The sequence below is a fragment of the Pagrus pagrus genome (assembly GCF_965226575.1).
Source record: "Pagrus pagrus genome assembly, chromosome: 18".
NCBI lineage: Eukaryota > Metazoa > Chordata > Actinopteri > Spariformes > Sparidae > Pagrus > Pagrus pagrus.
Window position 1 is genome coordinate 24,943,880 of NC_140202.1, and position 27,304 is coordinate 24,971,183.

Consider the following 27,304-nt stretch of genomic DNA (forward strand, 5'->3'; position numbering starts at 1 on the left):
TGGAGTTTGATTTGATTGAATGCTGCACAAAAGAAAAGATTAATCACAGCCCACACTCCAGCACAGGGTTGTGTTGTCGTCTGTGTACATGCAGCCCCATGTGTTGTGTCGGGGCTGAACTTCCTCGTCCCGCAGAAGAAGAAGCAGAAGAAGAAGAAGAAGAAGGAGGATAGAGGCGTGACGTCGCTGCCCGCAGAGAGGCCCGTGCAGCAGGAGGAGGCAGGCAGGGACGCGCCGTGCGGGGACGGACGCTGCTGCTGCCGCAGAGCAGACTGCTGCGAGACACACGAGCAGCCAGCCAGCCAGCCAGCCAGCCAGGGCACCACACAGCCGGCACACCGCGGAAACTTTGCAGAGACGACACGCAGCCATAATGCGGCACCGCCCGCCGACCCGGGAGCTGATGTGACTGTGCACACCCCAGAGCAGGGAGGAAGCGGCGGACACCACCACCACCTCTCCCCCGGTTTGCCTCGCCTCGTCACGGTGTGTGCGCGGCAGGTCGGTCGGTCGGTCGCGCTGTCTGTCTGTCTGGAGAGGAGGAGGAGGGGGGGACATGTCCTCGCTAACCGTGGAGGAGGACCAGAAATGGTTACCGACACACGTCCAGGTGACGGTGCTGAGAGGCAGGGGCTTACGGGGCAAGGGCAAGCACGGCACCAGCGACGTGTACACCATCATCCAGCTGGGGAAGGAGAAATACTCGACCGGCGTGGCGGAGAAGACAACCGAGCCGGAGTGGAGGGAGGAGTGCTCGTTCGAGCTGCACCCCGGCGTGCTGGACGGGCGGAGCGGCCACCCGGCCGGGAGCAACGAGCTCGTCCTCACCGTCATGCACCGGGCGCTCATGGTGACGGACATGTTCCTCGGACAGGCGGTGATCCAGCTGGACAAGCTCTTTCTGGAGAGCCGATGCGTGAAAAACGAGTAAGTTCAGCTTGTGTATGCATGTAATACTTGTGTGTGTGTGTGTGTGTGTGTGAGCTTGCAGATAACCAATAGCTGCGTGCATATGCCTCATCTTGCCATCACTTTTATGTTTTCCCACGTTCATTGAACACATCAGGCTGCTTTTTGTCCCATTTTTGACTTTGTGCTCACACATAAACACAGCTGTCAGAGCTCTGGTGCTGCATCAGGGCCCTGCAGACACACCCTCCCTCCTCCCACACACACCAAACTAAACTCTGAGCACATCTGACCGACCACTGAACACCTCACCGAAAACAAACCCTTCTAGAAAAACCTCACTCCCAACCCTCCTCCAGGGCTCGTCCACATTTGTTTTGTTGTGGGGTTGCCTGAGCATAGTTGTTTCCCAACAGCCCTCGCATGACGTAGAGCATCGGGGATTAATGCCTGTCCCAATTCCAGGGATTATCTAACAGATCCATGATCTGGAAAGCTCCAAGGTATTTTTAGCATAACATGTTGTTTTACAAAACAGCCCCAACCTCTGGATCACCGACGTGGATGTAAATGAGTTAGGAAAAGTTTGATATTGCATACATTAAAACATTCAAACTGATGTCCACCCTCAGATAACTCTCATTTATGATCCGTGTGTCACGTTGTTGTTGGAGTTATGCACCCGTGAAGGACAGCTGTGTGTTTGATGAACCAACAAGTCAAGTCCCAATGTCCTACGCTCCCCATGATGCCTTTCAGCACCTCCCCGATAAACAAGCCTGAAACTGTTCGCCTGCAGCTGTCGATTTTAAATATGGTTGGCATAGAAATAAGCAAGAAAAACAAGTGATCAGTGGAGAAATCGGACATTTACAGCTGATTTTGTGGAGGGCTAAAACATTTCCTGCCATCGAAACGTAATGACATGTGATGGCACTTTGTTTACAGTGTCCCAGATGGTGCTTAACGTCCTATACTGTATAGCATTAGCACCAAGGAGCGCCAGAACAACAGTTTCACCTGTTCTGGTGGATGTTCCCTGTTCAAAACCCATAATGTTGACGTGCAAAAGCAGTGTTGACTGTGGGGATGTGTTGCTACTGACCAGCCCAGATTCACTGAATACCACATGGAGACATTGAATGTACCAAGACACCAAACTGCTGACACGTCAACATCTCAGGCTGGATCTAACCTTCAGGTGACCAGCTCCGACAGGGTCGACAGGAGGGAGGACGGCTGGTTCCCGTTTCATCTCATGTTCACAAGTCTGGCCGAGGGGAAAGCACAGGCTGGTAGTCATTTTAAACAAACGGCCATAAAAGGACGGAAACTTGAGACGGGGCGAGAGGAGCGTTTGTGTTCATCATCGAGTCAAAATATTCAATCTGAGCTCAGTCAACAGGGTGTCGGATAGAAAAGGGGGATGTCCTATCATGTACCGGTACTATGGCACTTGTGCAAAGACAACTACCTGTGATGACCTTTTTATTTCTAGGTCAAATGTGAAGATTGGTTGTGTAATTAACCTCTTCAGCATTAGTGCACACCAAAAATGAGGTCCTAGTTGTGGCAACATATTTAAAAAGAGGATGACCACACACTAGGCTCCAACGGTTTCATTGATCACTGATGTTTCAACCATAATTTCCAGGTTTTAAAGGTCCAGTGTGCATTCATTAGTGTATAATCACCTGAAACTAAACATAATTGTTTAGAAATGAAACCTTTATATCTACAGAGGAAGAAGGTCCTCTTCCATGGAGGCTGCCGTGTTTCTACAGTAGCCCAAAAAGGACAAACCAAACACCGGCTCTACAGAGAGCTATTTGTGTTTCGTGTTTTTAGCAACCACCATAGAAAAAGGGTGAGACGAGGGGTATTCAGTTGGTTACAAGTTGGAAAACACAGTTCTAGCCAGGTTAGCCATTGCTGGTTATTGTTGCCAACAAATGCAACAAAAACAGAAGCGCTAATAAACAGTTTATTCTACAGCTTTCACAGCTGTTGATGCATGGGGGCAGCCATCTTGGATTTTTAAGGTCAGGGTCGGTGTTGTGCGTCCGACTTCCCAAGTCAGAAATCCTTCTTTTTGGGGGGTGTTCCAGTTGAAGTAAAGACAAAAGGTCCTGCATACTCACAATCAGATCTGCAGTTCATGAATAAGTTGTGATTGTTTTCATTTATATGTTTGTAGTTTTCAGACCTTTTTTCTCAGTTAAACAGACTTTGATTTGTAAAACTGTTGCAGTTACCCTTTAAGTTAAGACGGTTGTTATTGCACTGCTGTCTATGAGCTGAACTTTTTCAGGCTTTGGTACCTAAGTTGTGACTGTGGCTGCATGGAAACCTTTGGATACAAGGGCTGATACGATGCCTTATTTTAGGTACCAATACCAAAACTCATCATGCTTTTTAAACTGTATCTAAACAGCAGCCTCGTGCAGCAAGTATAGGATAATGGTAAATGTTAAGAAGTCAGAATAATCATGTCTGGCTTTATCTTTGCATCATTAAAACTGTCGTCTGGATGGACACTGAGTCAAAGGCAGTTTTACAGTGTTGCGTCACTCATGTATGTTTTTCCCTTCAGGAGGATTTGTGGTTCTGGGCCGTTCCCAGTAACTCCCTTAAAAGTAAAGCAGTGTGATTTGTGTTATCTCTGGGCTCCCGTGATAGAGTAATAATAGGTTCTTCTAGGGTGTCATTTTAAGGCGAGCTTTATTTGCGCGGTGATAAATGACGGCAGTAAAAATCTGATAATAAAAACGCACGGAAGAAAATAACCGATGAGCTGCTCAGGTGAGATAGAGGAAAGAAAAACAGGTGATTTTCAAACTCAAACAAAAGTCACTCTACATTACATAACCACATAATAGTAAAACTAAAAAAAATTGCACTTAGAGGGGGTTTCAGTGAGGGTTTCGGTGAGTATCGCAGAGGTTGAGGTCAGAGGAGTGTGCCAAGACTCCTTCACTTTACAGTTTCTAATATTTATAAAGCCCTTTAGAGGAGGTAGGGGCTTCGCAGTGATCTAGTGCTCCAGGTTGTATATTACAGCAAAATGGAGATACGGCAGGTCGAAACAGCCCTTTTCTTCCGAACCTCTGACTTGTTTTACTATCTCTAGGATTCATCAGTTTCCACACAGTGTAGGTCTGAATCAGCGTGTTCCAGTCACAGTCAGTGGAAATGAAGGATGGGGTTTAAATTTAGATGTGGTTGGTTATGTAGGAGGATTTGTTCTGTGTAGAAGATGATGAAGAAACAGTGATGATCAGACTAGCAAGGTGGTGTCGATGGTTCGGATTCGAGTCACATGACTTGACAGAAAAGCACTGTGTTCATACTGCAAACGTTAGCATACACGGCTAACTAGCTCACTCCCTACAGATGTTATTCTCAAGTTGTGTGAAGACTGAGTGGAGGCCAGTGGCTACGGCACCCTCTGTGGATCTGTTTGTTTTGAATGCATACAGCTGAGGGTCCAGGCTGGAGGGGATGTTGTCTTCGATGTGCTGCAGAACCAGTTTCTTAAACTGCAGACTTTTTAGGTACAGGTAGTGCTAATTAGCATACTGATACTGATTTTATACAGTATTTTTAAGTCTTCTACATAATCATGAACTGATGAGAATGCACTATTTTGCCCTAGTATGCTTGAAACATCATTAGCTTAAGTAGCTAGCTTGCTGCAGCTATTGAAATCTGCTATTGTCAGTCATTGTAAATTAACTATACTAACTTACTTTATTCTAAAATATTACGACATTTTATAAACGAAACAATTATGAAAAATGACTCTAAATGACCAGTGTTAGCATCTATTGAAGTACAACACAAATTAGGAACGAGAGAAGCAAAACAGCCACACCAGTGCTTTACTTCAAACATGTCCCAACATGTCTCATCTTTATTTTGCAATTTTCTTCATAAAATGAAAGCAGAACAGCTGCCCACAGAGGGGTGGCATGGGAGGATGCAGTGGCCCTGATGTATTTGCATGTCGAACTATCGGTGTAGAGCAGATTCGTGGAAAGGTGGGCGTCGGGTGAATTCCCCCTGCAGGGTCTGTCAGGAGGAAACCACAAAAAACACTGACAAATCAACCAACTGTGGACAAAAACAAGCAAGCAACCCTCAGAAATAAAGTTATTTATTTGCAGTGTTTTTGCTGAAAATTGACCTTGTTACACACAATTTTTCCTTCATAATCAAGTTTCTTCTCAAGAGAGTAATTTAACATTTCAGCTCTTTTTTTCTGCAGATCAGGATTTTTTCAGGGTCTTGCTTGGACGGTTCCTGAAGTGCTTATATTGTAATTTAGCAGTTAGATTAGGTGTTTTTCAACCACTCCTTTTCCAGTGCATTGCTGTCTCAGTTTCACACCCCTTGTCATGTTGTGTATCTGTAGGAGGCAAAGCTCTGATACAGGCCTGAATGTTACTGAGGCAGGCCTGAGAACTGAACCTCCATCTGCTGAGTGAGGCAGAAAGACTGTGTGTGTGTGTGTGTGTGATGTACATCCAGAAAAATCCTCTGCTAAGAGCCGACTGTCTTTCAGTAGCCACTGCCTGGAGAGAATATATCTATAATATCTAATGGACATTCAAAGTTACATAACAGTGTGACCTGACAAGTCATCCCAGATCATATAAATATACTCCAGCTAGTTGTGTGGAGATTTATCAGATTAAAAACATGACATTGGTAGCAGGATATTGCTGCACATGTAAAGGGCTGTGCAGTTGCATCACAAATCCTCCCATCAGCCTGTCTAGCATCATCACAGAAGAGACATGACAGCGTCTATTGTGGTTGAGCTAATAGACATCGTACCATTGTTATTAGCAGAACAGAGGAGACAGAAGAGACAGAGTCGTTTCCAAATCTGGGTCACTGTGACACAGCAGCCTAAATTGTCTTGTCTTTAGTTCCTGTTGAACTCGGTTCAGGTTACAGCACTCTTAGCTACACATTAGCCAGCGTGCTACTGCAAGCAAACCAGCAAGTGCTAATGGATGCTAGTGCAAGGCAACAGTAGCTTCTTCAGCATGGAGAAGAAAGTACTAAACTTTGGATGATATGCTGATTAAATTTGGTCTAATTTAAGCAATTATGGGCTACTTGGGTTGGCGTTGCAGACGTCCTTGTTTCTCGCTATGGGCTCTGATTAAATGGACAAATTAATCTTAATCTGCGGTGGAGAAAGTCAGGACATGTGTGAGGGATGTGTTTTTAAAATGTCAGCCTGGTTCCTAGTTAAGTATCAGTGACGGATTGAGCAAGTCTCTCCACTAAATATCAGCAGTAAGATGAAGTGTTTTGAATTGTGTTGAGAGGGCAAAGTTGTATATTAAGAAAAATGTCAGCGGCTGTCCAATAGCTCAAGTCCTCCCAATATAATTGCAAACTCTGAAGGCTTTAGTCTTTTTTTAGGCTGATGTCACTTTGAGGATTAGAATAATAATAAAAAAAGAAGTTATTTAAGAGATTAAACACCTGTTGTTGTGCATAAATCTCCTAAAGGCGACAGACGGTATTTAAAGGACTACAGTGTGCTCAATTAAGAGAAACCCACAGTGCATCTTGTCTCACATATATATAGCCTGATAATTGTGCTGCTTTGGCGAAGGAAGCATCTGGAAACAAAGTTAACCGCAATCTGTTGTAATGCAGAAATTGGCCTTGAACCTCAAACAAGATGGTCTTGTGCAATAACAGCACAGTATAACAGAACTCATTTGAAAGTTGTATAATTTGTTGCAGCCTTTATAAAGAAGCAGATAAGAGTTGCACTGCTTCTGCTTTTGCTTCTGTTTGTGGCGATCTACTTTTCATTATTCATGCATTATTTTCATTTTACTGATGCGATAGCTTTGGTAAACAACACCCACCTCATGAATTTAGACGCTGTAGTACAAAGTTTGCCTGCTCTACATCACTAAACATTTGTTTAGTTGGTGTTTAAGAACAGAACAAAGTCTTAAACCAATATTATTTGCACAAGCATGTTTCTCTCCCACAATATCTCATCATAACTCAAATAGTAAGTTAATTTCATCTGTTATTGTCCTCTTTGTCTAATAAGGATGACAAGATTCATTTTTTTCTTGGTTATCTTTCACTGATCCCTGATGTAGCCCCGAGGAGTTGTGGTTTTTCAGATACAATACTTGGTTGTGTGAAAGTATTGGGAGGGAAGTTGGTGGTGAGGTAAGAGCTCATCGCATCCAGATGTGGAATGTGGTCTGGGTCTCGCGGCCCTGTCTGCTGTTTTCTGCTGAAGAGACAGGAATTTCAGGCCACATTACCAGCAGTGCCCACAGTGCTCCTGGAGGGTTTCATGGTTTGTATCATTGAAAGAGATGTGATAGGAAGTGTCCACTTGATAATTCAAATGAAGTAGCACCACTTACCTACTTTGCATCCTCTTAAGTCCACGCAGAGCGGAAAATATGCCGCTGTTGGGCCTTTGTCGGGCCGTCGTTGAGCACCTTCAGGTGAACGTGGATTGTAGTTTTTGTGTTCCCAGCAGAGTTGGCTCGGATTGGACTTTGCCGGTGACTGTTTTGCTGTATCAGCATGTATAATTAGCAGCAGAGGCAGTTGGTGAGAGATGACTCGCTGAATGTTGATGTCTGTTCAGAGATTTCACACTTCAGGAGAACAGTTTTGTTATGAAAGATCCAACGTTTGTGTTCCCATTTGTTTGAAAAAGAAAAAAATTGGCTTACTAAATCCCTGGGCCATGAGGACTCACCTGCTCTTAGAGATAGTTGCTGAAATATAAACTAGCCTTAGCCTTTACTTTCGTGGTTGTCTGCTGGTAGTGAGTTGTGCTTGTGTTTTTCTTTTGGTTGGTTTAAACAGCCAGCGGTGGCGCTGATGCAGCAGATTGTGTAGCTGTAGTTGCCCCGGTAAACACACCGACCTCTTCGGCTGTCACAGATGCAGTGTCTCTGGGCGAGTCCTGTGGGCAGAGCTGACGGACTGGGTGTCCGGAGGGCGGACCAGCAGCAGTGCAGCTCTTCCTAGCCAAGAGACACTCTGACAGCAAAGACCGGCTCCAGAAGATCAATGACCCCCATGAGAGGCAGCGGACCAGGAAGGAGGCCGAAGAGGTTGTTGTTGTTACTGGAGAAGATAAACCGCTGTATCAGAGCTGAAAGAAAAACAAGTGTAGATGAGATAGGATGCCAACTTATTCAGATAAGAGGGTGAACATGATGCACACTGTACTAGCTAAACTAAGCATGGTGGCATGCTGATGTTAGCATTGCACTCAGAGCACCACTTTGCCTAAGCACAGCAGCTAGCATGGCTGTGTTAGTTCTGTTTCTAAATGTGTCAGAGTGGTGAAGGTGTTTTCTTTGTTCGTCAGTCTCTCGGCTCCTGTAGAGCCTCACAGCGACCCTTCTGAATCCTCGGGTAGACAGAAAAAGATTGCAGAGCTATGTAACTTTAAATACCAACATGTTTGGTGAATCAAGTGCACAGTTGACACAGATCCTGCGCCCTTGGCACCAGTTTTATTTCAGAGAGTCTCTTCTGTCTGGCTCTGATACCACCCAAGCTCACAGAGCCCCACAGAGACTGAGTGCATGCTGGATAAAATAGGTTGATAGCCTACTTGTCTTGTAATTTCAGCCCTTTCCTGACTCGAAGGGTGGTTTCAAGGGATCGGCTTGTTCCACAGAGGACTAGAATAAGACGGTAGCTCCTGGATGAGAAGTTTTTTTCCTATTTGCTCCTCAGTGGATCGGGGAGGGGAGATGAGGAGATGGTGTCATGCTGGGATGGGGTGGAGTGTTGTGATTTCCTGTTTTTGCAAGATGGGGAAGCAGATATGCAGTCAGGCTCTGCAGTTATGCTCTGCAGCTCTGGAATGGGACTGTTTATAAAGCAAAGCCCGTATAGACTCCCACAGATTCCCAAAAAAACAGGCAGAACATTTGGTTATGAGGACTGTAACCAAAAACACTTTACAATCTCAGCACAGTGGCCTTGTTGAACTACACGGGCGTCTGTGTGGGAAGATGCTTTTGGGAAACTGGGTCCTCTTCTGTAACAGACTGTGCTCTGCCTGAGTACGTGGGCTTCAAAATGTAGGCTGCGCTTTTTTGTCTGTGTTGCAGTTTCTGTATTTAGGCCTCACGTCTGTTTACTTACGTTTGTCGTCAGGCTTTTTGCATAAGGTACACGAGCACAGGTGCATCTACGTAAACAGGCTTGCAGCTTTTTTTGCATCGTCTGGGAAAATGAAAAATAGTTTTTGTTCAGCAGAAGCTAATTTCTTCTTCTGTCAGCAGTTGTCATGTAATTGAGTGAACTGAATACCAAAATATAATGACACATGTAGACAAATCACACATCTGCAAGTTTTTTGCTGCTTTATATAGCCCCTTAATTACCACCCCTGCATGGTCGATGGTATGATGATGGTAGTTGTAGGTTTGAAAAAGAAAACCCTCGCATAGCTCTCTGGTCCGGTGTTTGGAATGTGAACCCCACCTTGGCTACAGGGAGTTGGCTGCCCAATCAGGAGGAGGACTGATACTATTGTTGGAGCATCGACGTGAAACTCGAGTCCACGCCTAACAGGCATTTAGGGTAGCAGGCACTGGTGTACAACATCAGACACTCGAGCGAGAGCTGACTCAAGAATCTTTGTGTTTTTTGTGGATATAGAAAAAGCAGACAGGCAGGTTCAGAGCTCGGGGATTTTCTTTTTTGTTTGCATGTAGTTTGACAATCCAGTACAGGATTAGATTCGATGAAATGCTCCAAAGTAAATACCGTCTTCACCGCGTCTTCAATCATGTTTGGATTAGTGAATGAAAAGTGGCACATCTCCATTGTTGTCTATTTATGTGTGACGTAATGTTTGTTGTTCTTGTGCAGCTATAAAAAGCATCGGCAGCATTCCTCTCTCCTCTCCGGGCTCCACCTGCTTGTTATTTGCGCTTCACAGAGTTGAACTGGAAGGAGTGTGGTTGCTAATTGTTTTCCCTGGCATTCTTCTTGGGTGTTACCGTGTTTTCAGGGCTGAACTTGAGGGTCGGCTGCAGGATGATGATGATTACATAACAGCCTGTGCTGTGAATTATATTATGTTTTTTGTTTTTTTTTTCTTCCTCGCAGCCTACAATTATGCTAATGTTTTTGCTGGAGCAGGGAACCTTCCTGTGTCTGTTCCTTTACACAAACAGCTTCACAGAACCAAACAACCTGAGAATAAGGTCACTGGGTTTAAATGTCTGGAAAGCTGTAGATATCAGGTGGCCAGTCTAATAAATACAGATCATTTTCTCTGACGATTTTTTGTTTTATTTTTAGTTTTAGTCACACTAGCTGCCTGGCTACTTATAATTAGTATTAGTTTATGTGGCCATCTTTGGTCCCTAGTTAAATATCCTAACTGTTTGCAATGCAGTAGCATTCGGTGCAGACCTTAGTGTTTTTGATCACGCAGACTATTTATTACAAAAACGTATGAATATCTTGATAATTACTCCATAACAGCCTTACTCTCCTCGTAAACACAAGATACTAGCATGCCAACACGCTAACTGCGATCATGATGTCATCCTAACATTAGCATTCTTGCGTTTTCCCATGATTGTTGAAATGCTCATCTCATGACGCTTGCTGGGTTTTTGCGTTGTCATGCTGTACGTTCTGTTTGTCTGGTTTCTGAGATAGCCGTGCAGAAAGTGTGTGAAGTTCCTTCCTTTTTCATACATCAGTTGGTTTTCCTTCAGTCTCAGTTTTCTTTCATGTCACGTCTTTGATGCTTTAACATCCGCAACTCCTCTTGGTTGCGCGTTACACTTTCTGTAGCATGACATTTAGATTTTCTTGTTGACTCGGCAGACTAGGACATCTTTTCAGTTCATGAACATCCTCTGTTGTAGAGTGAGTTCGTTACACTTGAAGATCTCTTGTACACGTGATTGCCGTTAAATTAGCTCTGTTGTTTAATGTTTTCATTTGAGCTATATTTACAACAGTGATATGCAAGGATTAGTTGATTGATTTACTGGTCAGTCCAAAGAAAATTGAGTGCCGGCTGTTTTGATAATCGATTAATTGTCATTTTTCAAGCAAAAATGTCAAACATTTGCTGGTTTCAGCTTCTTAAATGTGAGGATCTGCTGCTTTTCTTTGTCATTCATGACAGTAAATGACGAGTCTTTCATTTTTGGATTGTTTCTTGGACAAAAGAAGCAATTTTAAGACGTCATTTGAAATTTTATAGACTAAACGATCGATTAATCATTAAAAAATCAAATTGGATGAATCATTAATGAAAACAAGCCTTATTTATATACCTTTTGATATGTATAACTAATAAAAAGTAGAATAAATAATACGTTTATTAGCCACACATTAAAAATGATTATGTAGGCTATATTATAAAGTAAATATGTTCCAACGTTGGTTTTGTTGCATTTTCATGATATTTAAATGGATCTACTGCAGCATGAGTCCTGTCTTTTTCCATTTTCTTATGACTTTGGCTTTTTTGTATTCTAGATTATTTCTAAATGATTTCCACTAATACAATTGCATCATATTTTTTTACAATTAAGTACATTTTTATGCAGGCATGTGTCACTCAGCCTCAGAGTACTTATATGAACAATAGAGGAAGGCACTGTGGTGGAGGTGTGAGGTTAAAATAGCCCAGCAGCACAGGAAGTGAGAAAATAAAAGCAGGTCTTGGTTTCAGAGTTGATAACTTCCCTTTGGCAGCACCAAGTGTCAGAAACACATGTTAAGTGGGGGATTTTTTCTCAGTCATATTATCTTTTTTAACCTGTCACAACGGGCCAGATGAGACTTTCCCATGAGTCACGGTGCGGTGAACTTGTTGGCGCTGTTACACCCACCAGTGCACGGCATTTCTAAGAACTGCTCCTCTGTTTCTCACCCAGCGAAGGAATTTACAGTTGGTGCAGTTTGTTTTCAGTCATATTTATGTAGGGCACTCGCTATGACATCTGACATTAGCATAATTTTACTTCATTGTTCTTGCTTACTGGATTTGATGAGGGAAAACAAGAGGCCTCCTCCGAGGTATTGTGGGATGTCTGGCCACGCACACAGCCTCGCGGTATTAGTAGGATACTCACGCACACACTCTCACCTTGTGTGAGGACAGATTAGCCCCATTCATAATAACAATACAGTCATTCACATCATTTCATGACCCCACTCACAGCTCAACTAATTAATGACTCAGAGAAGTGTTTTCCTCGTATGTGTGTGTGTAATGATATGAAAATTTCATGCTACGATTATCCTGTCCAACATAACAGGATTCACGATGATTATCAAAATATTCTTAAAACTTCAAAATAAAACAGATTTTTTGCACTAAAACATCCAGGAATCACTTCAACCTTCACAAGTTTGTCAGGAAACAAATATTTTCATTGCATCTCAGATAAGACGCACATCTTTTTTACAGGAAAAACAAACAATATAAGAATCTTAAATAAGTAATATTAAATCACAAGGTCATCCTGCACAAATGAAGGGTAAATAAATGGTGGTAGCCTCATGTTGCTGTAGTCATCCATGTCAGGATATTCAAGATTATCGTGATAATGAAAATTCACCACGATCAACTTATTATCACTGTTTTTATGTACACAGGCTTGTGCCTTTCGACTTTTTGAATCAAAGAACCAGATCATTTTTAACAGAAGTATCAATCTCTTGTACTGATGCTTCAGCGGGGAGAGCTTGATGCTGCTCCAAGCTGTAGAGGCGCTCAAACTCTGAGTCACGTCATGCTGTTGATGTAAAAACTGTCTGTGGGACTTTTAGTTCTGGGTCCAGAGGCACCCAAAATAACTCAGCCCACTCCAGATTTCTATTCTGGGTAAGCACTTGTACAAAAAAGTCAAATTCAGGTATTAAAATAATGATACAAGAGCTGCAAATAGACTTATTTATAAGACTTATTTTACATTTATAATGGTATAAAACAGAGAAGAGTAGTAAATCCTCATGTTTGAGAAGCTGGACCCAACAATCATTCTGCCTTTTTGCTTGATAAATGACCAACTAACTGATGAAATCACTAATTGTTTCACTGCTTAATTAATCTTGTGTGTAATTGTTCTCTGCTGCAGGTGGTACCGCCTCAACTCTAAGACGGGGAAGAAGGAGAAGGAGCGAGGAGAAATTCAAGTCACCGTCCAGTTCACCAGAAACAACCTGACAGCCAGCATGTACGACCTCGTCATGAAGGACAAGACCGCCTCCACCTTCGTCAAGCTGAAAGAGCGCATTAAGGGGAAGAGGAGATCCAGCGACGAGGATTCCTCGTCCGCCGTCCTACCAGGTGGTTACGGTACCCTTTGCCGGATGAGGCAACGGCTGCCGAGCGACGGAGGCGGGGAGGAGGACTACGAGGACGACGAGGGGGGCGAGGCCCGGAGGAGCAAGATGAGGACCTTCTTTCTAAGAGGGAAGCTGAGGAAATCATCGGACACGCGCTCCAGCACATCGCTCGGCTCGGAGAGCAGCGAGTCGTCATCGCGGGGCGGGAGCCTCAGCCCCACGGCCGGCATCAGCGTGGTGGTCTCTGATCTGTCCAACTCGCCCAGTAACAGCAGCAACCTGACAGCTGATAACAGCCCAGGTGAGAATGACCAGTGCAGATGTCATGTTTGTACTCACTTCACAGTTTATTACAGTGTCATCCATCCGTTTCTTCATAGCTGACGTGCACAGGGTCACGTTTCCCTCTTGTACAGTCTTTTACAGTCAAGTCATGGACTAATAGTTTCAGCTCTAAACTAATCTACTGCCCCTTTAAGTTTCCTGCTGCAGATCTTGCAGGATAGTGTAAGCGTCAGGGTGGTTAATATAAAAATGTATGTAGAATGTTTCAAAATAAACCACTTCCTCAAAATTATTTCACACCAGCTGTAGTTTTGTTTTTTCTTCCTGTTAATGGTGCTGCTGCTTATCATTTTAGTCTTTAAATCTAAATAGAAAGCTTCATTACAGAGGAAATGGATGCATGGATGAGCGTGAAACAAACTTTCCATATTTGAGATGAGAAGATGAGAAGATGATATCATATTTCCATCCGCCCATTAAATATGAATCTGCAGCTAGCAGCGGTTTAGCTTAGCTTATCATGAAGGCTGGAAATGACATGAATTAAGTTATGAGTGTCTATCAAAAGGTTGAAAACTAAAAAAAAAACTATTCCTTTTGAGGCTCAAAACAGGGAAATAATGTTTGATGAGGCGAGAAGAAAAAAACCACCATCATGGAGTACTTTTATTATTACTATTTATTTCAAACTAGATTATCATCACCCAACACATCTTTCCAAACTTCATATTTGGTATAAGGACAGCTCTAAAACCACACAGGACGTATTGACAATCAAGTATCAGTGTTTTTCACCAATATAATCATACTGTGACCAAAATGTGCATGTGAGTCTGAATATCATGATGTGTTAGTACAAAGAAAATGCTCTGATTGTCCTTATTAATCCTCTGTACCACCGCAGTGCTGCTCAAGTCAGCTCAAATACTGAGAATATTTTAGGATTCAAATGTAATGTAAATGTGTGCATCTCCTGTTGTGAGACAAACTGATAATGTGCCTGCAAAGAATTAATTAACTTTGAGTGAAAATCCCACATGAGCTGTTTTATTTTGCCAGTTGAAAAAGACTTTGTGGAGGCGTGCGGCCCGCTGAGTGCCGTCTTCTGTGTTAAATCACCTGACTGGAGAGATGTTGCACTGAAGCACAGAGCTACAGTTCACATTGTACTAGAAAAGATTCACACAGAAGTAGATACATCAATTTCCAATCACTCTTGCAGCTCTATGTGCCGTCCTGCGGTGAAAAACCTGTCAGTTAAAGCCATTACAAGTTTTTTTATCATCCAATTAAGCTGCCTGGAAATTGAAGTTAGTAGTCGTCCATCTTTTTCTCACTCCTCCTTTCTGTCTTCCTCCTCTTTGCCTCACAGAGCACACAGCCAACACGTCGCCCAAGTCTTCGTCCTCTCTCAAATGTGAGTACGGTGATGATCCCGGTGAGATCACCATCGCAGTGCCTCTGCCCACTGTGTGCGTTAACGGAAGCCATGCTTACGACGTCCAGCCGCTGGACCCAGGCTCAGGAAAACCTGCAGGATCTTTAGGCCTGGGACTGTTGCAGAAGTCTTTGCCTCTCTCCATGTCTCTACAGAACCTCAGCCCGCGGGCTAACACAGACCTCCCCAAAGGCCCCGTGGGAGACGGACGCCGCTGGTCTTTCGACAAGCCCGGCGAGGAGGAGAAGGCAGCCATAGCAGCGGCCCTGGAGCAGAGCGGCCCCATGCTGGGTGATGAAGAAGAAGAAGAAGAGCAGTTTAGACGGGCTGCTCCAGCTAAAGTCACCTCCTCCGCCGTGGAGTCTGAAAGCCAGGGGAAAAAGCAGAGGAGGAACTTGTTCTCTCACGGGAGGAGCGAGTCTGCAGGGAAGGGGCAGAGTCAGTCCAGGGACGAGTCTGAACATGCCCCCGCTGTCACTGAGGAGAAACACAGGGGATGGTTCGGATCGAAGGACTCGCACAGCAAACCCAGGTGAGACACACACTGAGATCACAGAGGAGACGAGTCACACTGACGGCTTCATTTGTTACAACATCAAACAGGTGACGAATTATCATCTCAATATGAATCATGAAGCGCTCGGGAGCCCGCTGGGAGTTCGTACCTGTACGGCTTATATTTCCCTGAATCATAAGCCACAGACTGAGGTGTCTTATTGCCTGTGACCTGAGCTTTTATTTTGAAATCATATCATTTATTATTCGTTTTATATGGTAAAAATAGGGGCATGAAAGAAATTGTTTGTGTGTGTTTCAAAACATCCATGCTCATAATTAATTAATTAATTGCATATAACCATATGATATAATGCAGTCCAATACAGCAGCAAAACGTTTTAAAGTAGCCAAATAAACTTTAAAGAAAGAGTCCAAATTTTTGGGAAATATCGCTTTCTACCACCTATAACTATTAAACTAATTGCCAACCATTTAGATAGTCTATTAATCAGTTTGAGTGATTTTTTTAAGGGGGAAAAAAAATCTTGAATGTGAATATTTTCTGTTTTCTTTCCTCCTCGTGACACTAAACCGAATAACTTCTGGTTGCGGATAAAACAAGACATTTGAGGACGTCATTTTGGGCTTTGGGAATCACTGATCAACATTTTATAGACCAAACAACTGATCAGTTAATCAAAAAAATAATCAACAGATTAATTGACAGTAAAAATAATTGTTAGTTGCAGCTCTGGCGTCAACAGTAAGTAGATCCAAGCTCCAAGTCTTAGTGCTAAGCTAATTGCCTCCTGGTAGTATCAGGGCACTATCGATTGTGTCATCTCATCTCTCAGGAAATAAAGCCTGTTTCCAAAAAATGTTGAAATAGTCCTTTAACGGGTATATGTACTGTACGGCTATTTCATCAGTAACATGATATCCTGCTGTTTGCAGGATAATAAAACTTACCGAAGCTAAAATAAGAGTAAATTCCTCACGTCTATCAAATTACAGGAGGGTCAGATTTCATAATCTCTATTCAGAGCAGCAGCATTGTGTCGAACGGTTATCAGAGTAGTTGTTTACCTTTCCCGTCCTGTGTACCAGCATGGCTGCCAGAATTTGCCTCCAGCTCGGTGCACGTCGCTCCTGAGCTCCTGGTCTCAGTCTCTGGTTACATCAGGTATCTGCAATGCAGATGGAGGAGGGGAGCTGCTCCTGTGAAATTAGCTTTATCACACTGAAGCCTTGTGCTCACTGAAATATGGTTCAATAATAATCATCATTGTTGAGAAAGATGATGATGTGAGCCGGAGTACGCCTTACTCTCTCAGGTTGTGTGTATATATACGAGTGTGTGTGTGTGTGTGTGTGTGGGGGGGGGGGCTTGTGTATACATTTATAATGTGTGTGTGTGGGCAGAGAGAAGGGAGGGAAGAAAAGCCCATCGAATTTTATTTCCTCGTCTAACACAAGCACATTCTTGAGTGGGTAATTTGTTTTGTGGGTGTCACCTGCTCTACTGTACTTTCTCTCGTGCTGCTCTCTGTTGTCGTACTGAGTGCATTACCCATGCAGTTTGAATTAAAATAAATCTTTAATTCAGGTCTAGACAAACCTTTAAACAGTTACTCTTAATTTTTATTTTATTAATTTACTCACCCAAGCACAAAAAACAATTACAGCCTCGTCATGTCTCCATACGCTGAACGTAAACAAAATATTGGACTGATAAGCACCTGCTGATTGGAGCGAGGTCAGCTATTCTGGACCATAGTACACTCAATACCTTTCTGCCAGCTCTGTAACTATACATTTTCACAGCCTACACACTCGCATGCTCTGAGATCCTTGAGGGAGAGGTGCCAAGTTGGCACCGGCAGCACTAAGTAATCACTACACCCAGCTGCATCAACTTCCCTCACAAAATATTACATCATGTGCCAAAGAAAACACACAAAAGGCACAGAGAGGAATGTCTTTGAAGATATGAAAAACATGAATGATTGATCTCAACAATTAATATGAACTTTTTAGTGGTACTATTTGCACAGCAGTTAAAGTTAAAGCCTATGTGTAGAAGCAGATTTTAAAAATGGACTGAAGTACAGTTTAAGAGTGTGTTTCAGCAAACGTTAGGCTTGGGCCGATATTAGATTATATCGACTATCGCGATAACTGCTGTCATTTGCACTATTTTTCCACAATATCGAATATTGAACAGCTGTTCGGTTCCTCTCTGTACAGACGAAGGTAGCGACTGGCTGGTGGTAGAGACCAAAAACAGAGCTAAAAGAAAGTGATTGTTGGACATTCATTGGGCTGAATAATCTCCAAATTCAAGCTAATGTCGCTCTGTGTCTGCATGATCAATCACCTGGCAACTCTTTGCTATCATGTTTGCTATACAAGGGGGGAAAAAAGTCTATATTGTATTTACAGTTTGTTTCACTGCCCCCTAGTGGCCTCAAATAGTTACTGCAGTTTTAAGGCTTTAAGGGAGTAGAAATGACCGTATGTTTCAAATAAATTGGGTCAGCCTTTAAGAATGTATGATTAAAATGTGATTTGAGACAGAAAACCTTCTGCAGAGCAGTATTAAAGCTGTGTGAACAATCCTCACTAATCAAGAGGACTGTGTGCCTTCCTTTCACAGCCTGGTGGTGTCACCTAAAGTAGTGCCCAGCACTGACCCCCACCCACCACCCCTCCCACGTAGCCACCACCCCTCGGGTCCCCCTGTAGATCCTCTGGTTTCTCCACTGCATCACACTAACCCCTTCAGCCCCTCACAGAGCACACCGCCTCCCATCTCCCCCTGCAACCCTTTCTTCTCTCTCCTCCAACACAACCCTTTCTATGAAGTCATGCTACCCGCTCAGCCCCTAAAACCTTCGCTGCCTCCTCTGCCCTATCTCTCCAGCTCCCGGCCCCCCATAGCCACACTCTTTCCGCAGGCGAGTAACCCTAACACCACCCTGACTCTCAAGGGCTCCATCACTGGTACAGACGCAAAGAGCGAAGTGATGGCTAAAGTTGAGAGACGACCTCTTCCTCCGACTCCCACTGAAGGGGAGACACCTTTAAGCGAGAGGCCGTCCAACCCTTTTATGTCTGTAGGGGAGCTGGAACCGGATTCAGAGTGGGACGAGTCCTTTGAAGCATTTGCAGCTGGCAGGCTGCAGTCTCCTGAGGATCTGACCACAGATTGCAAAACACAGCAAAACACACCCAGTGACGATCCACTGGAACACTGCAATAATAAAGGAGCATTACTTCCCGTAACAGATGACACATTACATCATCAACCTTGCACAGATTTTGTATTCGAAGCACATAAAGCCAACAGCCAGGTGACCAACACTAACATGCATCACTTTGACTCATTTGCACAATTTCTGGAGACAATCCCAGAGCACACAAGCTTTGAGAGTGAAAACACAACTTTAAATACTTCTACTAACTCAGCAAAACTGGCTACTTGCACTGAAACTAATCAAACTAACAATACTGCTAACACTAACGACACAAATATGCATCAGGCCTCGTCCGTAAAGCTCAACAGCAGCTCTCCAGATCCTGGTTCGTCAGGTCTCGGCAGTTCAGCAGAAGAAGATTTCCTCTCTTGTGTCTCCTCATATTCGGACAAATTCTCTGCATCTTCCTCCGAGGAAGCTGAGGCGCAGAACTTTGAAAGCCTCAACTTTGAGAAATCCTCAGAGTCGACTGTGGTCAAACCCTCAGAATCTGAAGACGACATCGTAGACAGGTCGAAGGATCTGTCTTTAGTTGATGTAGACCAGCACAGGGATGTTGATGAAAAGGTAGATCTAACTGTTCTGGAGACGTCTGCAAACGTCTCTTTAAAGTCTGACAATGAACATAGAGAGAAAGAAACGGGTGAATTCGACAGATCTCTCGAGGAAGTATTAAATGATTCCTCTGTATCTGAAAGTAACACTAACGATGTGACGACCTCACACCCGTCATTGGACATCATAACCTCCTCTCCAGATGTGAGGCAGAGTTCGTTGGACATCAAGAGCACTGCCTTAGGAGGGAAGGATGCAAGTTCTCAGATACTACACGGGCTTGATTTACTCAACACCAGTCATATAGTGAACAGTCCTTACCAAGACTTCGACGACACACTGTTGACTGAAGCACCAAAACTCTCAGAACTACAACCAAAATCATACGTCTCTTCAAAGTCCGACAATGAACACGAACAGAAAGACAAAGGTGAATCCAACGGATCTCTAGAGGATTTTTCAAAAGTGTTAAACGATTCCTCTGTATCTGTAAGTACTCCGACAAATGTGATGACTCCAGTTGATGAACTCTGCTCCACACACCCGTCATTACACATCATAACCTCTTCTCCAGAGGTGAGGCAGAGTTCGTCTGACGTTGAGAACACTACTTTAGGACGAAAGGATGCAAGTTCTCCTCTACCATTCGGGTTCGATCTCCTCAACACCAGTTCCATTGCGAACAGTCCTAGCAAAGGCTTTGACGACACAATGTTGCACACTCAAGCATCCGATCTGAGCAGCAGCAGCTTTCTTCAAAGCCTTTATGTCAGCGTCGAGTCACAGGACTACGAAACCTGTGTGTCTCATCCAGCCTCCGAATTCTCCACGGCCTCATATCCAAACGAGACGCTACACTCCGCAAACTCAACGCTCTGTGGCGAGCTGAGTGAGATCCAGATGACTGCTGATGCTGCTTTGGGCCAACCAGTTTCCACCAGTGCATGCAAGCCATCTGATGAAGAAGTCAACCAAACTGATCAAGCCCAAGATTCTGGCGCTGAGGACAGGACAGCAACTCTTGAGCCAAGTTTCATGATAGACGGTGACTTTGGTTTTCTTCCAGTGGCTTTGACGGACTCTCAACAGAAGATCACCGAAGGAGGTATGGACGAGTTCTCGAAATGTCCTCAGTTACAAAGTGCTCCGCTACACCGCTCCCACTCTGAGGGAGACCTGACACCCGCCCTAGACGAGGTCCTCCTGCCCTCCTTTGGGAGCGACCCCGGCGCCATCCAGGAGTTCTCTCCAGCTGATCCTCGCCCTGACCTCCCCTCTCTGACTTCCTTTGCTCCTTCCTTAACTCCTGACAGTAGTAGCTTCCCTGTAGCGCTCTGTTCTCTCTCTCCCCTTGCCAACGCTACGGCGAGGTCGCCACCCAGCGTGGCGCGGGCTGTCGCGCCAAAACCAATCGCTGAGGAGACCCAGCAGGAGCAGGCAGCCAATCAGGAGAACAGGTGAGGTTGCACATGCTCAATGAAAAGGTGGAGGTGGAGAGGAAGCACCTTTTTTTTTTTTTTTCCTACTTCCAGAAATTTCTCTCTTCAGTCTCCCTCTGCCGCTCTGCTTCCGGCTGCTTTTCTTCTGCGCCGCCGACTCTCAAGGGGCTTCTCCTTTGTTGTGTGACCTTCTCTTTTTCCTCACTTTGTTACGACACACACACACACACACACACACACACACACACTGGTGTTAATAACAGGACTCCTCTGCAGGTGTCTTGTGTGTGTCCTGGCTCTGTGGTGACAGCAGGGGAAACATAGCCTCAGGCCAATTAGCAGTTATTATTTTACCCTGAATCCTTCCACACACACCCCCTCCCTCCCAACACACACACACATATACACACACACCCCCTCTCTCCACAGGGCTAGCTGGTTTTCTCACACAACCACACTCATTTTCCAAATTCTGAACCAGAAACCGGGCTTTTCTACGAGGCAAAAAAAGGTGTTGTTGTGTCACTGATAGCATTTCCTTTTCACCTCGGGGTAATAATACCTTTAACACAATTACACATGTTTGATTGCACCAACGCATGCAATTACGTCTTTCAGTTTTCAGCTCATTTAATTTTAATTTTCACCAGTATTTCCACTAATGAGGAGTCTTACACTTGTCTAACCTCCTTGTCCTTCATGGGATTTTCAGAGGTTGATCTTTAGCGTCCATGTCTGGTGTCATCCTGGAGGTCAAGAGGAAAATCTGTTGTGCTCAAATAAGGGGTAAACATGAATTACCTGGGCTAAACAATGACATATCTGACAGAGATGAATGTGAGTCTCTGCACTAAGAAAGTGAGGGGTTTGAAATGATAGATTTCCTTGTAAATGTAGGTCACTGACACAGGAAGCTGTCTTTCCTGTGTTGTTGTCGACTTGTACTATGAGAGAATCCTTCAAGTTGACCTGAACAAAGAGCTGGTGTCTGGTGGTTTGCCAGCCAACTGGCCAAGCACGCAAATTGATTTAATTATAGCCAGACTGAGGCATCTCTTTAGCCCATGTAAGACAGTTGTGTTACAGAAAAACCCCCCAAAGCAATGAACTTCATCTGCTCAAGAGGAGGTTTTTAAAAGCTATGATACCTGTATTTCTTTTGTCTGTCTTTACATCAAAGTTTCCCAATGGGAATTACCATTGTGATGTGTGTGATTTTCAGAATAAAACATTTAAATACTAATAAACATTGATTGTCACTTTAAACTAATAAAACATTATGTTCTGCATTAAAATAAGCTTTGTGTATCACCCAAGGCCATAACTGTGTTGTTTAATTATTAATGTTTAGTTTAAACTGTGTAAATAGCCACTAAAAAGATTTTACTCTGAAAATCACTCATTGCACAAACCATCCCCACACTTCCCCTCTGGTGTGTTTTGGGAAAATAGATGTAAATGTGATCATTTCAGACATAGACGCACAAGATGTTCATTGCTGGAAGGTAAATGGCTTTTTCTAGCCATTTATATCATTTAAGAGTTTTGGACCTCCAGTATGGCAGCCGGATGGAGTCCTTACATCACCTGAAAGTCTCTCATATTAAACTGAAAAAGCCACAGAGGTGTTGTTGTATGAGGTTGGATACCTGACTGTACGTGTGTGTGCTGCTTTGTTGTCGTCCCGTCCAGCCCCCACCCAGTGAGGCCCCTGACCACTGCCATGCTGGCTGACGAGAAGCGGACTGAGGGCCGGTCAGTGCTGGCCACCGGACTGGAGAAGCTCAAGTCCACCATCCACCCGGGGAGGAGCAGCCAGCTCAGCGAGCAGGAGACGGACAAGAAGAAGGTACAGTACAGTGTGCTTTAATAACAATGATATAAAAACACTGCAATACTGCCCTTCAGAGGATAACAACAGTAACTATGTGACTGTATTTTGAGGTACAGTGATCATGACTAAATGATAACGAAAAAAGTGGTTCACTGAAAGAAAAAATAAACATTTGTTTGTTGTAGTTCGTCTACCTACGCAGCTCCCACGCAACAGTAATGATGATCATAATATCTTCATCACTCAGCAGATGGTGCGACAAATGTTTCTCAAATGGCTTTATGAGTAATAAAACAACAGCAAACTGACAACAACCAGGGAATGAACACTTAAAGGTAAACATAAAAGAATCAGCCATAGTTTTATAAACATTTAGTTTTTGTTTGGAGAAAAGCTCATCTTCTAATGTGTACTCTTATATGATACATCAAACACTCATGAAACTAAAAATAGTAACAAAACCAGCTGTTTAAGGATCTTTTCAAAGAGGAATGATATATTGTGTTTTTGTCCATCTTCATCGTCAAATATTCATTTTTTTAATTACTGTTTGTTTAAGATTCCTCTTTCCCTGTACCTTCATGTGGAGTACGTGTCTATGTCTGTCTGTATGTTTGTATATTTGAGTCAAAAAAGAGAAAAAGATCTGAAGAACGGAAGAACTGAAGTCAAGTAATGCGATTTTGTTCATTATTGTGAATTTTGTAGGAATCCAGCAGCTAACTAGCAGGTGACTTGGAAAACAAGGGGAAAATTCTGCATCTTGGGTCGAATTACATTATTTTTGACCCAATTTACTTACATTATTTATATAATGTCATTTTACTGATGATTATAGATGACACTGATCTGTTTTAAGAGACAAAGCGATGGTCTAAAGGTCAAAGAAGTGAACTTGTGATCAAGGAAGGTCTGGTTTTTCTTCCAGTCTCTTCAAAATAAAAGTTAAAACAAGAACCTAACCCTCTCTTAGTGCACAGATCTGTGTGCTCCTTGTTATTAAGTTCTTCTTTCTTCCTGTTCGTTGATTTCTCTCTGTGTCTTCAGTGTCTCGTGACAGAAGGCGCCGGCTCGTACTACCACCTGAACCACAGTGAACTGGTCGCCCTGCTGGTGCAGCGGGAGACGGAGCTGGAGAGGCAGAAGGCCGAGTATGAGCGGCAGAAACTTTTGCTGGCTAAGCGGGAGGTGGAGCTGAGGAAGCTGAAGCCGCAGGTCAGAGATCTGGAGGACTACATTGACACGCTGCTGGTGCGCATCATGGAGCAGAAGCCCACTCTCCTGCAAGTGCGCTCCAAGTTAAAGTGACGGCGGGGCGGAGAGGGTTTGCAGTTCAGTCCGCATCTGTTCACTCTAACCTCCACAACAGCTCTTTAGTCTTTTCACTGCTATGCTGTCCTTTTTGATACAAATATTTAGGCACTGAGAGATGTCGAGGCGATGTTTTTTCCAGACGGCATGCTGAAACGCGGCCTCGTCGAAAAAGGGGGTTCGGTTCTGGGGCGGTTCTGAATGTAGCGGGTCCTCAGGTTGTTTTCAGGTTCACACAGCCAGTTGGTTTTACGTTGGCAGAGGAGGAGTGAGCCCAGCGGGGTTCAAAACACCCAGATGCTTCCATTTTGGAATCCTGATTGTAGAAACATTGATTCCTCCTTTTCACCTCACTTGTCACTTCTATCACCTTATCACAGAAGAGAGAAAATGGTAGCGTTTCAGTCCATAACACCGTGTATCCAGCTCTTCACACAGTTTAAAACAAATAAACACTTCTGCAAGAGTGTCAGCTTTCTGCAGGAAGAGGAGAGCGAACAACATGAAGGGGGCACGCTGGTGGTTTTTGCATGTTTTAGCCCATTACCTACAAAATGCATATAATCATTTTTTGCCAGTTCAGTAGCGGACCATCGGGTTTAGATTTTATACCTTCGGGGCAGCCTTTTGGTTTCAGTTTGTCTCAGAGCAGCATGAAAAATCCACTTAAAGTGAACCTGCTTCAGACAGTAATCTGTTTTATTGCCTTTGTATTCGGTCAGTAGTTATGTACTGAAGTTTGGGAGCAGAGAAGTTTTTTTGCTCTGATGTCCAAGATGGAAGTTCCCAGAAAGCATTGTATTTAAAAGCTGTGTTGTAGGTCTGTAACTTTATAGATAATCATAAAACTGACTAATAAATGGTTTCAGCTGTCAGAATATCAAAGGATGGTTATAAATCTGGTTGCCTCAGCAGCAACAGACTGTTGGGCTTAAGGTTTTGTTGGCTAGGCTAACAGTTTCCCCTGTGTCTAAATGCTTATCTAAGCTTATCGCCTTCTGGATCAAGATCCGTCCTTCTTCTCAACACACTCCTGGCAAGAGAGCAAATAAGCGTAGTTCCCTTAATTGATAGATTGATTTCTTGTATTTTCAGTGGCTGCCCAGAAGGAAGGAAATAAATTGAAGTATTTGAAGTATCCTTTGGAAAATAGTCTGCAGTATTTCAAAGTAAACGCAGTATTTGGTTATTAATCAAGTAGCTTCATGCAAAGCCACCGACATGTTGCTCATTCAGTGATGCTCTTCTGTGACACCAGCTGGCCGTACATGTTGTTTTGGACTGACACTCTACAAACGTTCCCTGACGATGACGATAATATCGAGTGCTCTGACTAGTTTTTTTGAAACCAAATGAGCAGCGTGAGTCTCGTCACGTGCACATTTTTCTGGGAACTGATCGTAGCTCCTGAATGTTCAAAAGTGTTCTTAGCCAGCAAGTGAATGGGTTTAATTTTTCTACGCACGATGAGTGCTGTTTTCCTCTTTTGCTTGTTCCTTGCTTTTTTCTTTTTTTTTTTTCCTTCTTTCTGTTCAATGGGCATGTCTTGAAATTACCCATAATGCTCAGCCTAATAAGCTAACTGATTCTCGTATGGGTCACAGTGTTATCAGGTGAAGACAGTATCACTTAGTATCAAGATGAGCCACCACAGCTTCTCTGATCTCATGCTTCTGCCTTCCATCGACACGACGCCACTGTTGAGAAAAATGCCTGCGACATGCCGGTACTTGACTCCCCCCTTCCTCCCCTCTTCCTCCCCCACGGTGTACGTGTGTCACATCCGCTCCTGCTCAAGCACGCATATCGCTACTGCTTTCAGGTGTTACAAAGGGATATATACCGCGTTTTACAGCATATATGCCGTATTGAAATGCCAAATGCTGCCTTATTTTAGTTTTTGTTTTTGAAAATCTCGCACTTCATTTTTTACTTGTCGGGGCTTCCGGGGGGGCAGGTTTCTGAAAACGAGAAAAGCCATCTGTTCACTGAGAGTTCGACTTCTTTTCATGCTTTGTTATCGTTTAAGATCACCGCACAATAATAAATTGTATGCATACCAATAGAAAAATGAGCAGTAACTTCCTGTGAAATGCCAAAAAAAAGCCTTGAAACTTAATCTATGGAGCAGATCGATTACACCATAAAGTATTCAGATATGATGCCACTTTTAACAGCGTTTGTGGATGTTCTTGCACTACTTAATCGTCAGAACATTACTGTACCTGTCTGTTGATATCTGGTATAGTTAGATCTACTTTACACCGTACTGCACTTTCTAACCGCTCTGTGATTTAAGCACTCGGCCTACTTTGACACCACAACATTTTTTTCCAGTTGAGCTTGACGCATACGAAGACATCCAAAAAAAAAAAGAAAAAAAGAAGCGTCTCGTCGTCTCAGTTTTTCTGCTGTGCGATCTCAATATCAAGTGCATAGATGACCATAGAGACATATTCAATGTGACTCGGCACTTATGAAGCGCAACAAATAAAACGTCCTCCTCCATGTCTTCCATTTTTTTTTGTTTTATTTAAGTTTAAACTGATTGTATTTTGTCCTTGATTGTGTAGCTGGTGGAATGTGCTTAAGGTTAGTATGTAAGATTGGAAAGTTTACAATTCGTGATGCAATTCTGTTTCACAAATTTTGTATATTTAATAAAGAATATTTTGTGTTTCTTGCTCACCGTATGTTTGGCTGTGAATCTTTCTTGGGTGGGGTGTGTTTGTGCAGGCTTTTTTATGTTTGCATTCAGGGTTTGTTTTCAGTTTTAAGTTAAAAAAAATATGTGGTATAGAGGCTGAAACATTTACCTGATCATATAACTAAACAAGCTGCTAGTTTTTGGTGCTTTTTATGGCAGTGTTTGTGATATTGACACCTTCTTATTACTACATCTTGACAAAAATAAGGTCTAGAACAGTTCAGATAAAATGCTATCACTCATGAAGATATTGATTAATAACACACAAAAAATATCAACTTATTAGGTAAAGCATGTGTTGAATGAATCTGATGCTCTCAGGCATGAGTGTCACAATACTGACAGTAATTATGTGAGAATTGCTGTGATGACACCTATTCAAATGGGTCTGTTATTCAGTGACGAGAGCCAATTAAAATCAGTTCCAGTTAGTGTCTTTTGACTGGGGGGCAACTCAACAATTTTTAAAAGTACGCACTCACACTGAATCACATCTCAACACTGTCTTCATTAAACAAGCGAGTACAGATAAGGTTGAACTCTTAGTCACCCTGAGGTCTTGAGCCAATGTCCCACGAATACAACCCTTTACATTTTTTCATTTTTTGTATTATTTTTATTGTTTTTTTAATCATATCCTGCTGGAGAAATGCAGCACTGAATTCTTTTATTATTGACACGTGAAATGCTTTCAAACCACGTCGGCACGATGTG

The 27,304-nt window shown here is 43.3% G+C and overlaps 1 protein-coding gene across 2 annotated transcripts; it reads left to right on the forward strand.

Annotated features, from left to right (window-relative positions):
- Positions 1–30: 30 nt before the first annotated feature.
- rab11fip5a (RAB11 family interacting protein 5a (class I)) lies at positions 31–26,576 on the forward strand. Of its 2 annotated transcripts, none has more exons than XM_084381309.1 (6): positions 31–927; positions 13,056–13,567; positions 14,924–15,521; positions 18,144–20,756; positions 22,431–22,587; positions 23,620–26,576. In XM_084381309.1, the coding sequence occupies exons 1-6, from the start codon at positions 557–559 to the stop codon at positions 23,878–23,880; spliced, it is 4,512 nt and encodes a 1,503-aa protein (XP_084237435.1). In that variant the 5' UTR covers positions 31–556; the 3' UTR covers positions 23,881–26,576. The 2 variants fall into 2 exon arrangements, with proteins under 2 accessions (XP_084237435.1, XP_084237436.1); XM_084381310.1 differs by having other exon boundaries at positions 32–927; positions 18,411–20,756.
- Positions 26,577–27,304: the final 728 nt, after the last annotated feature.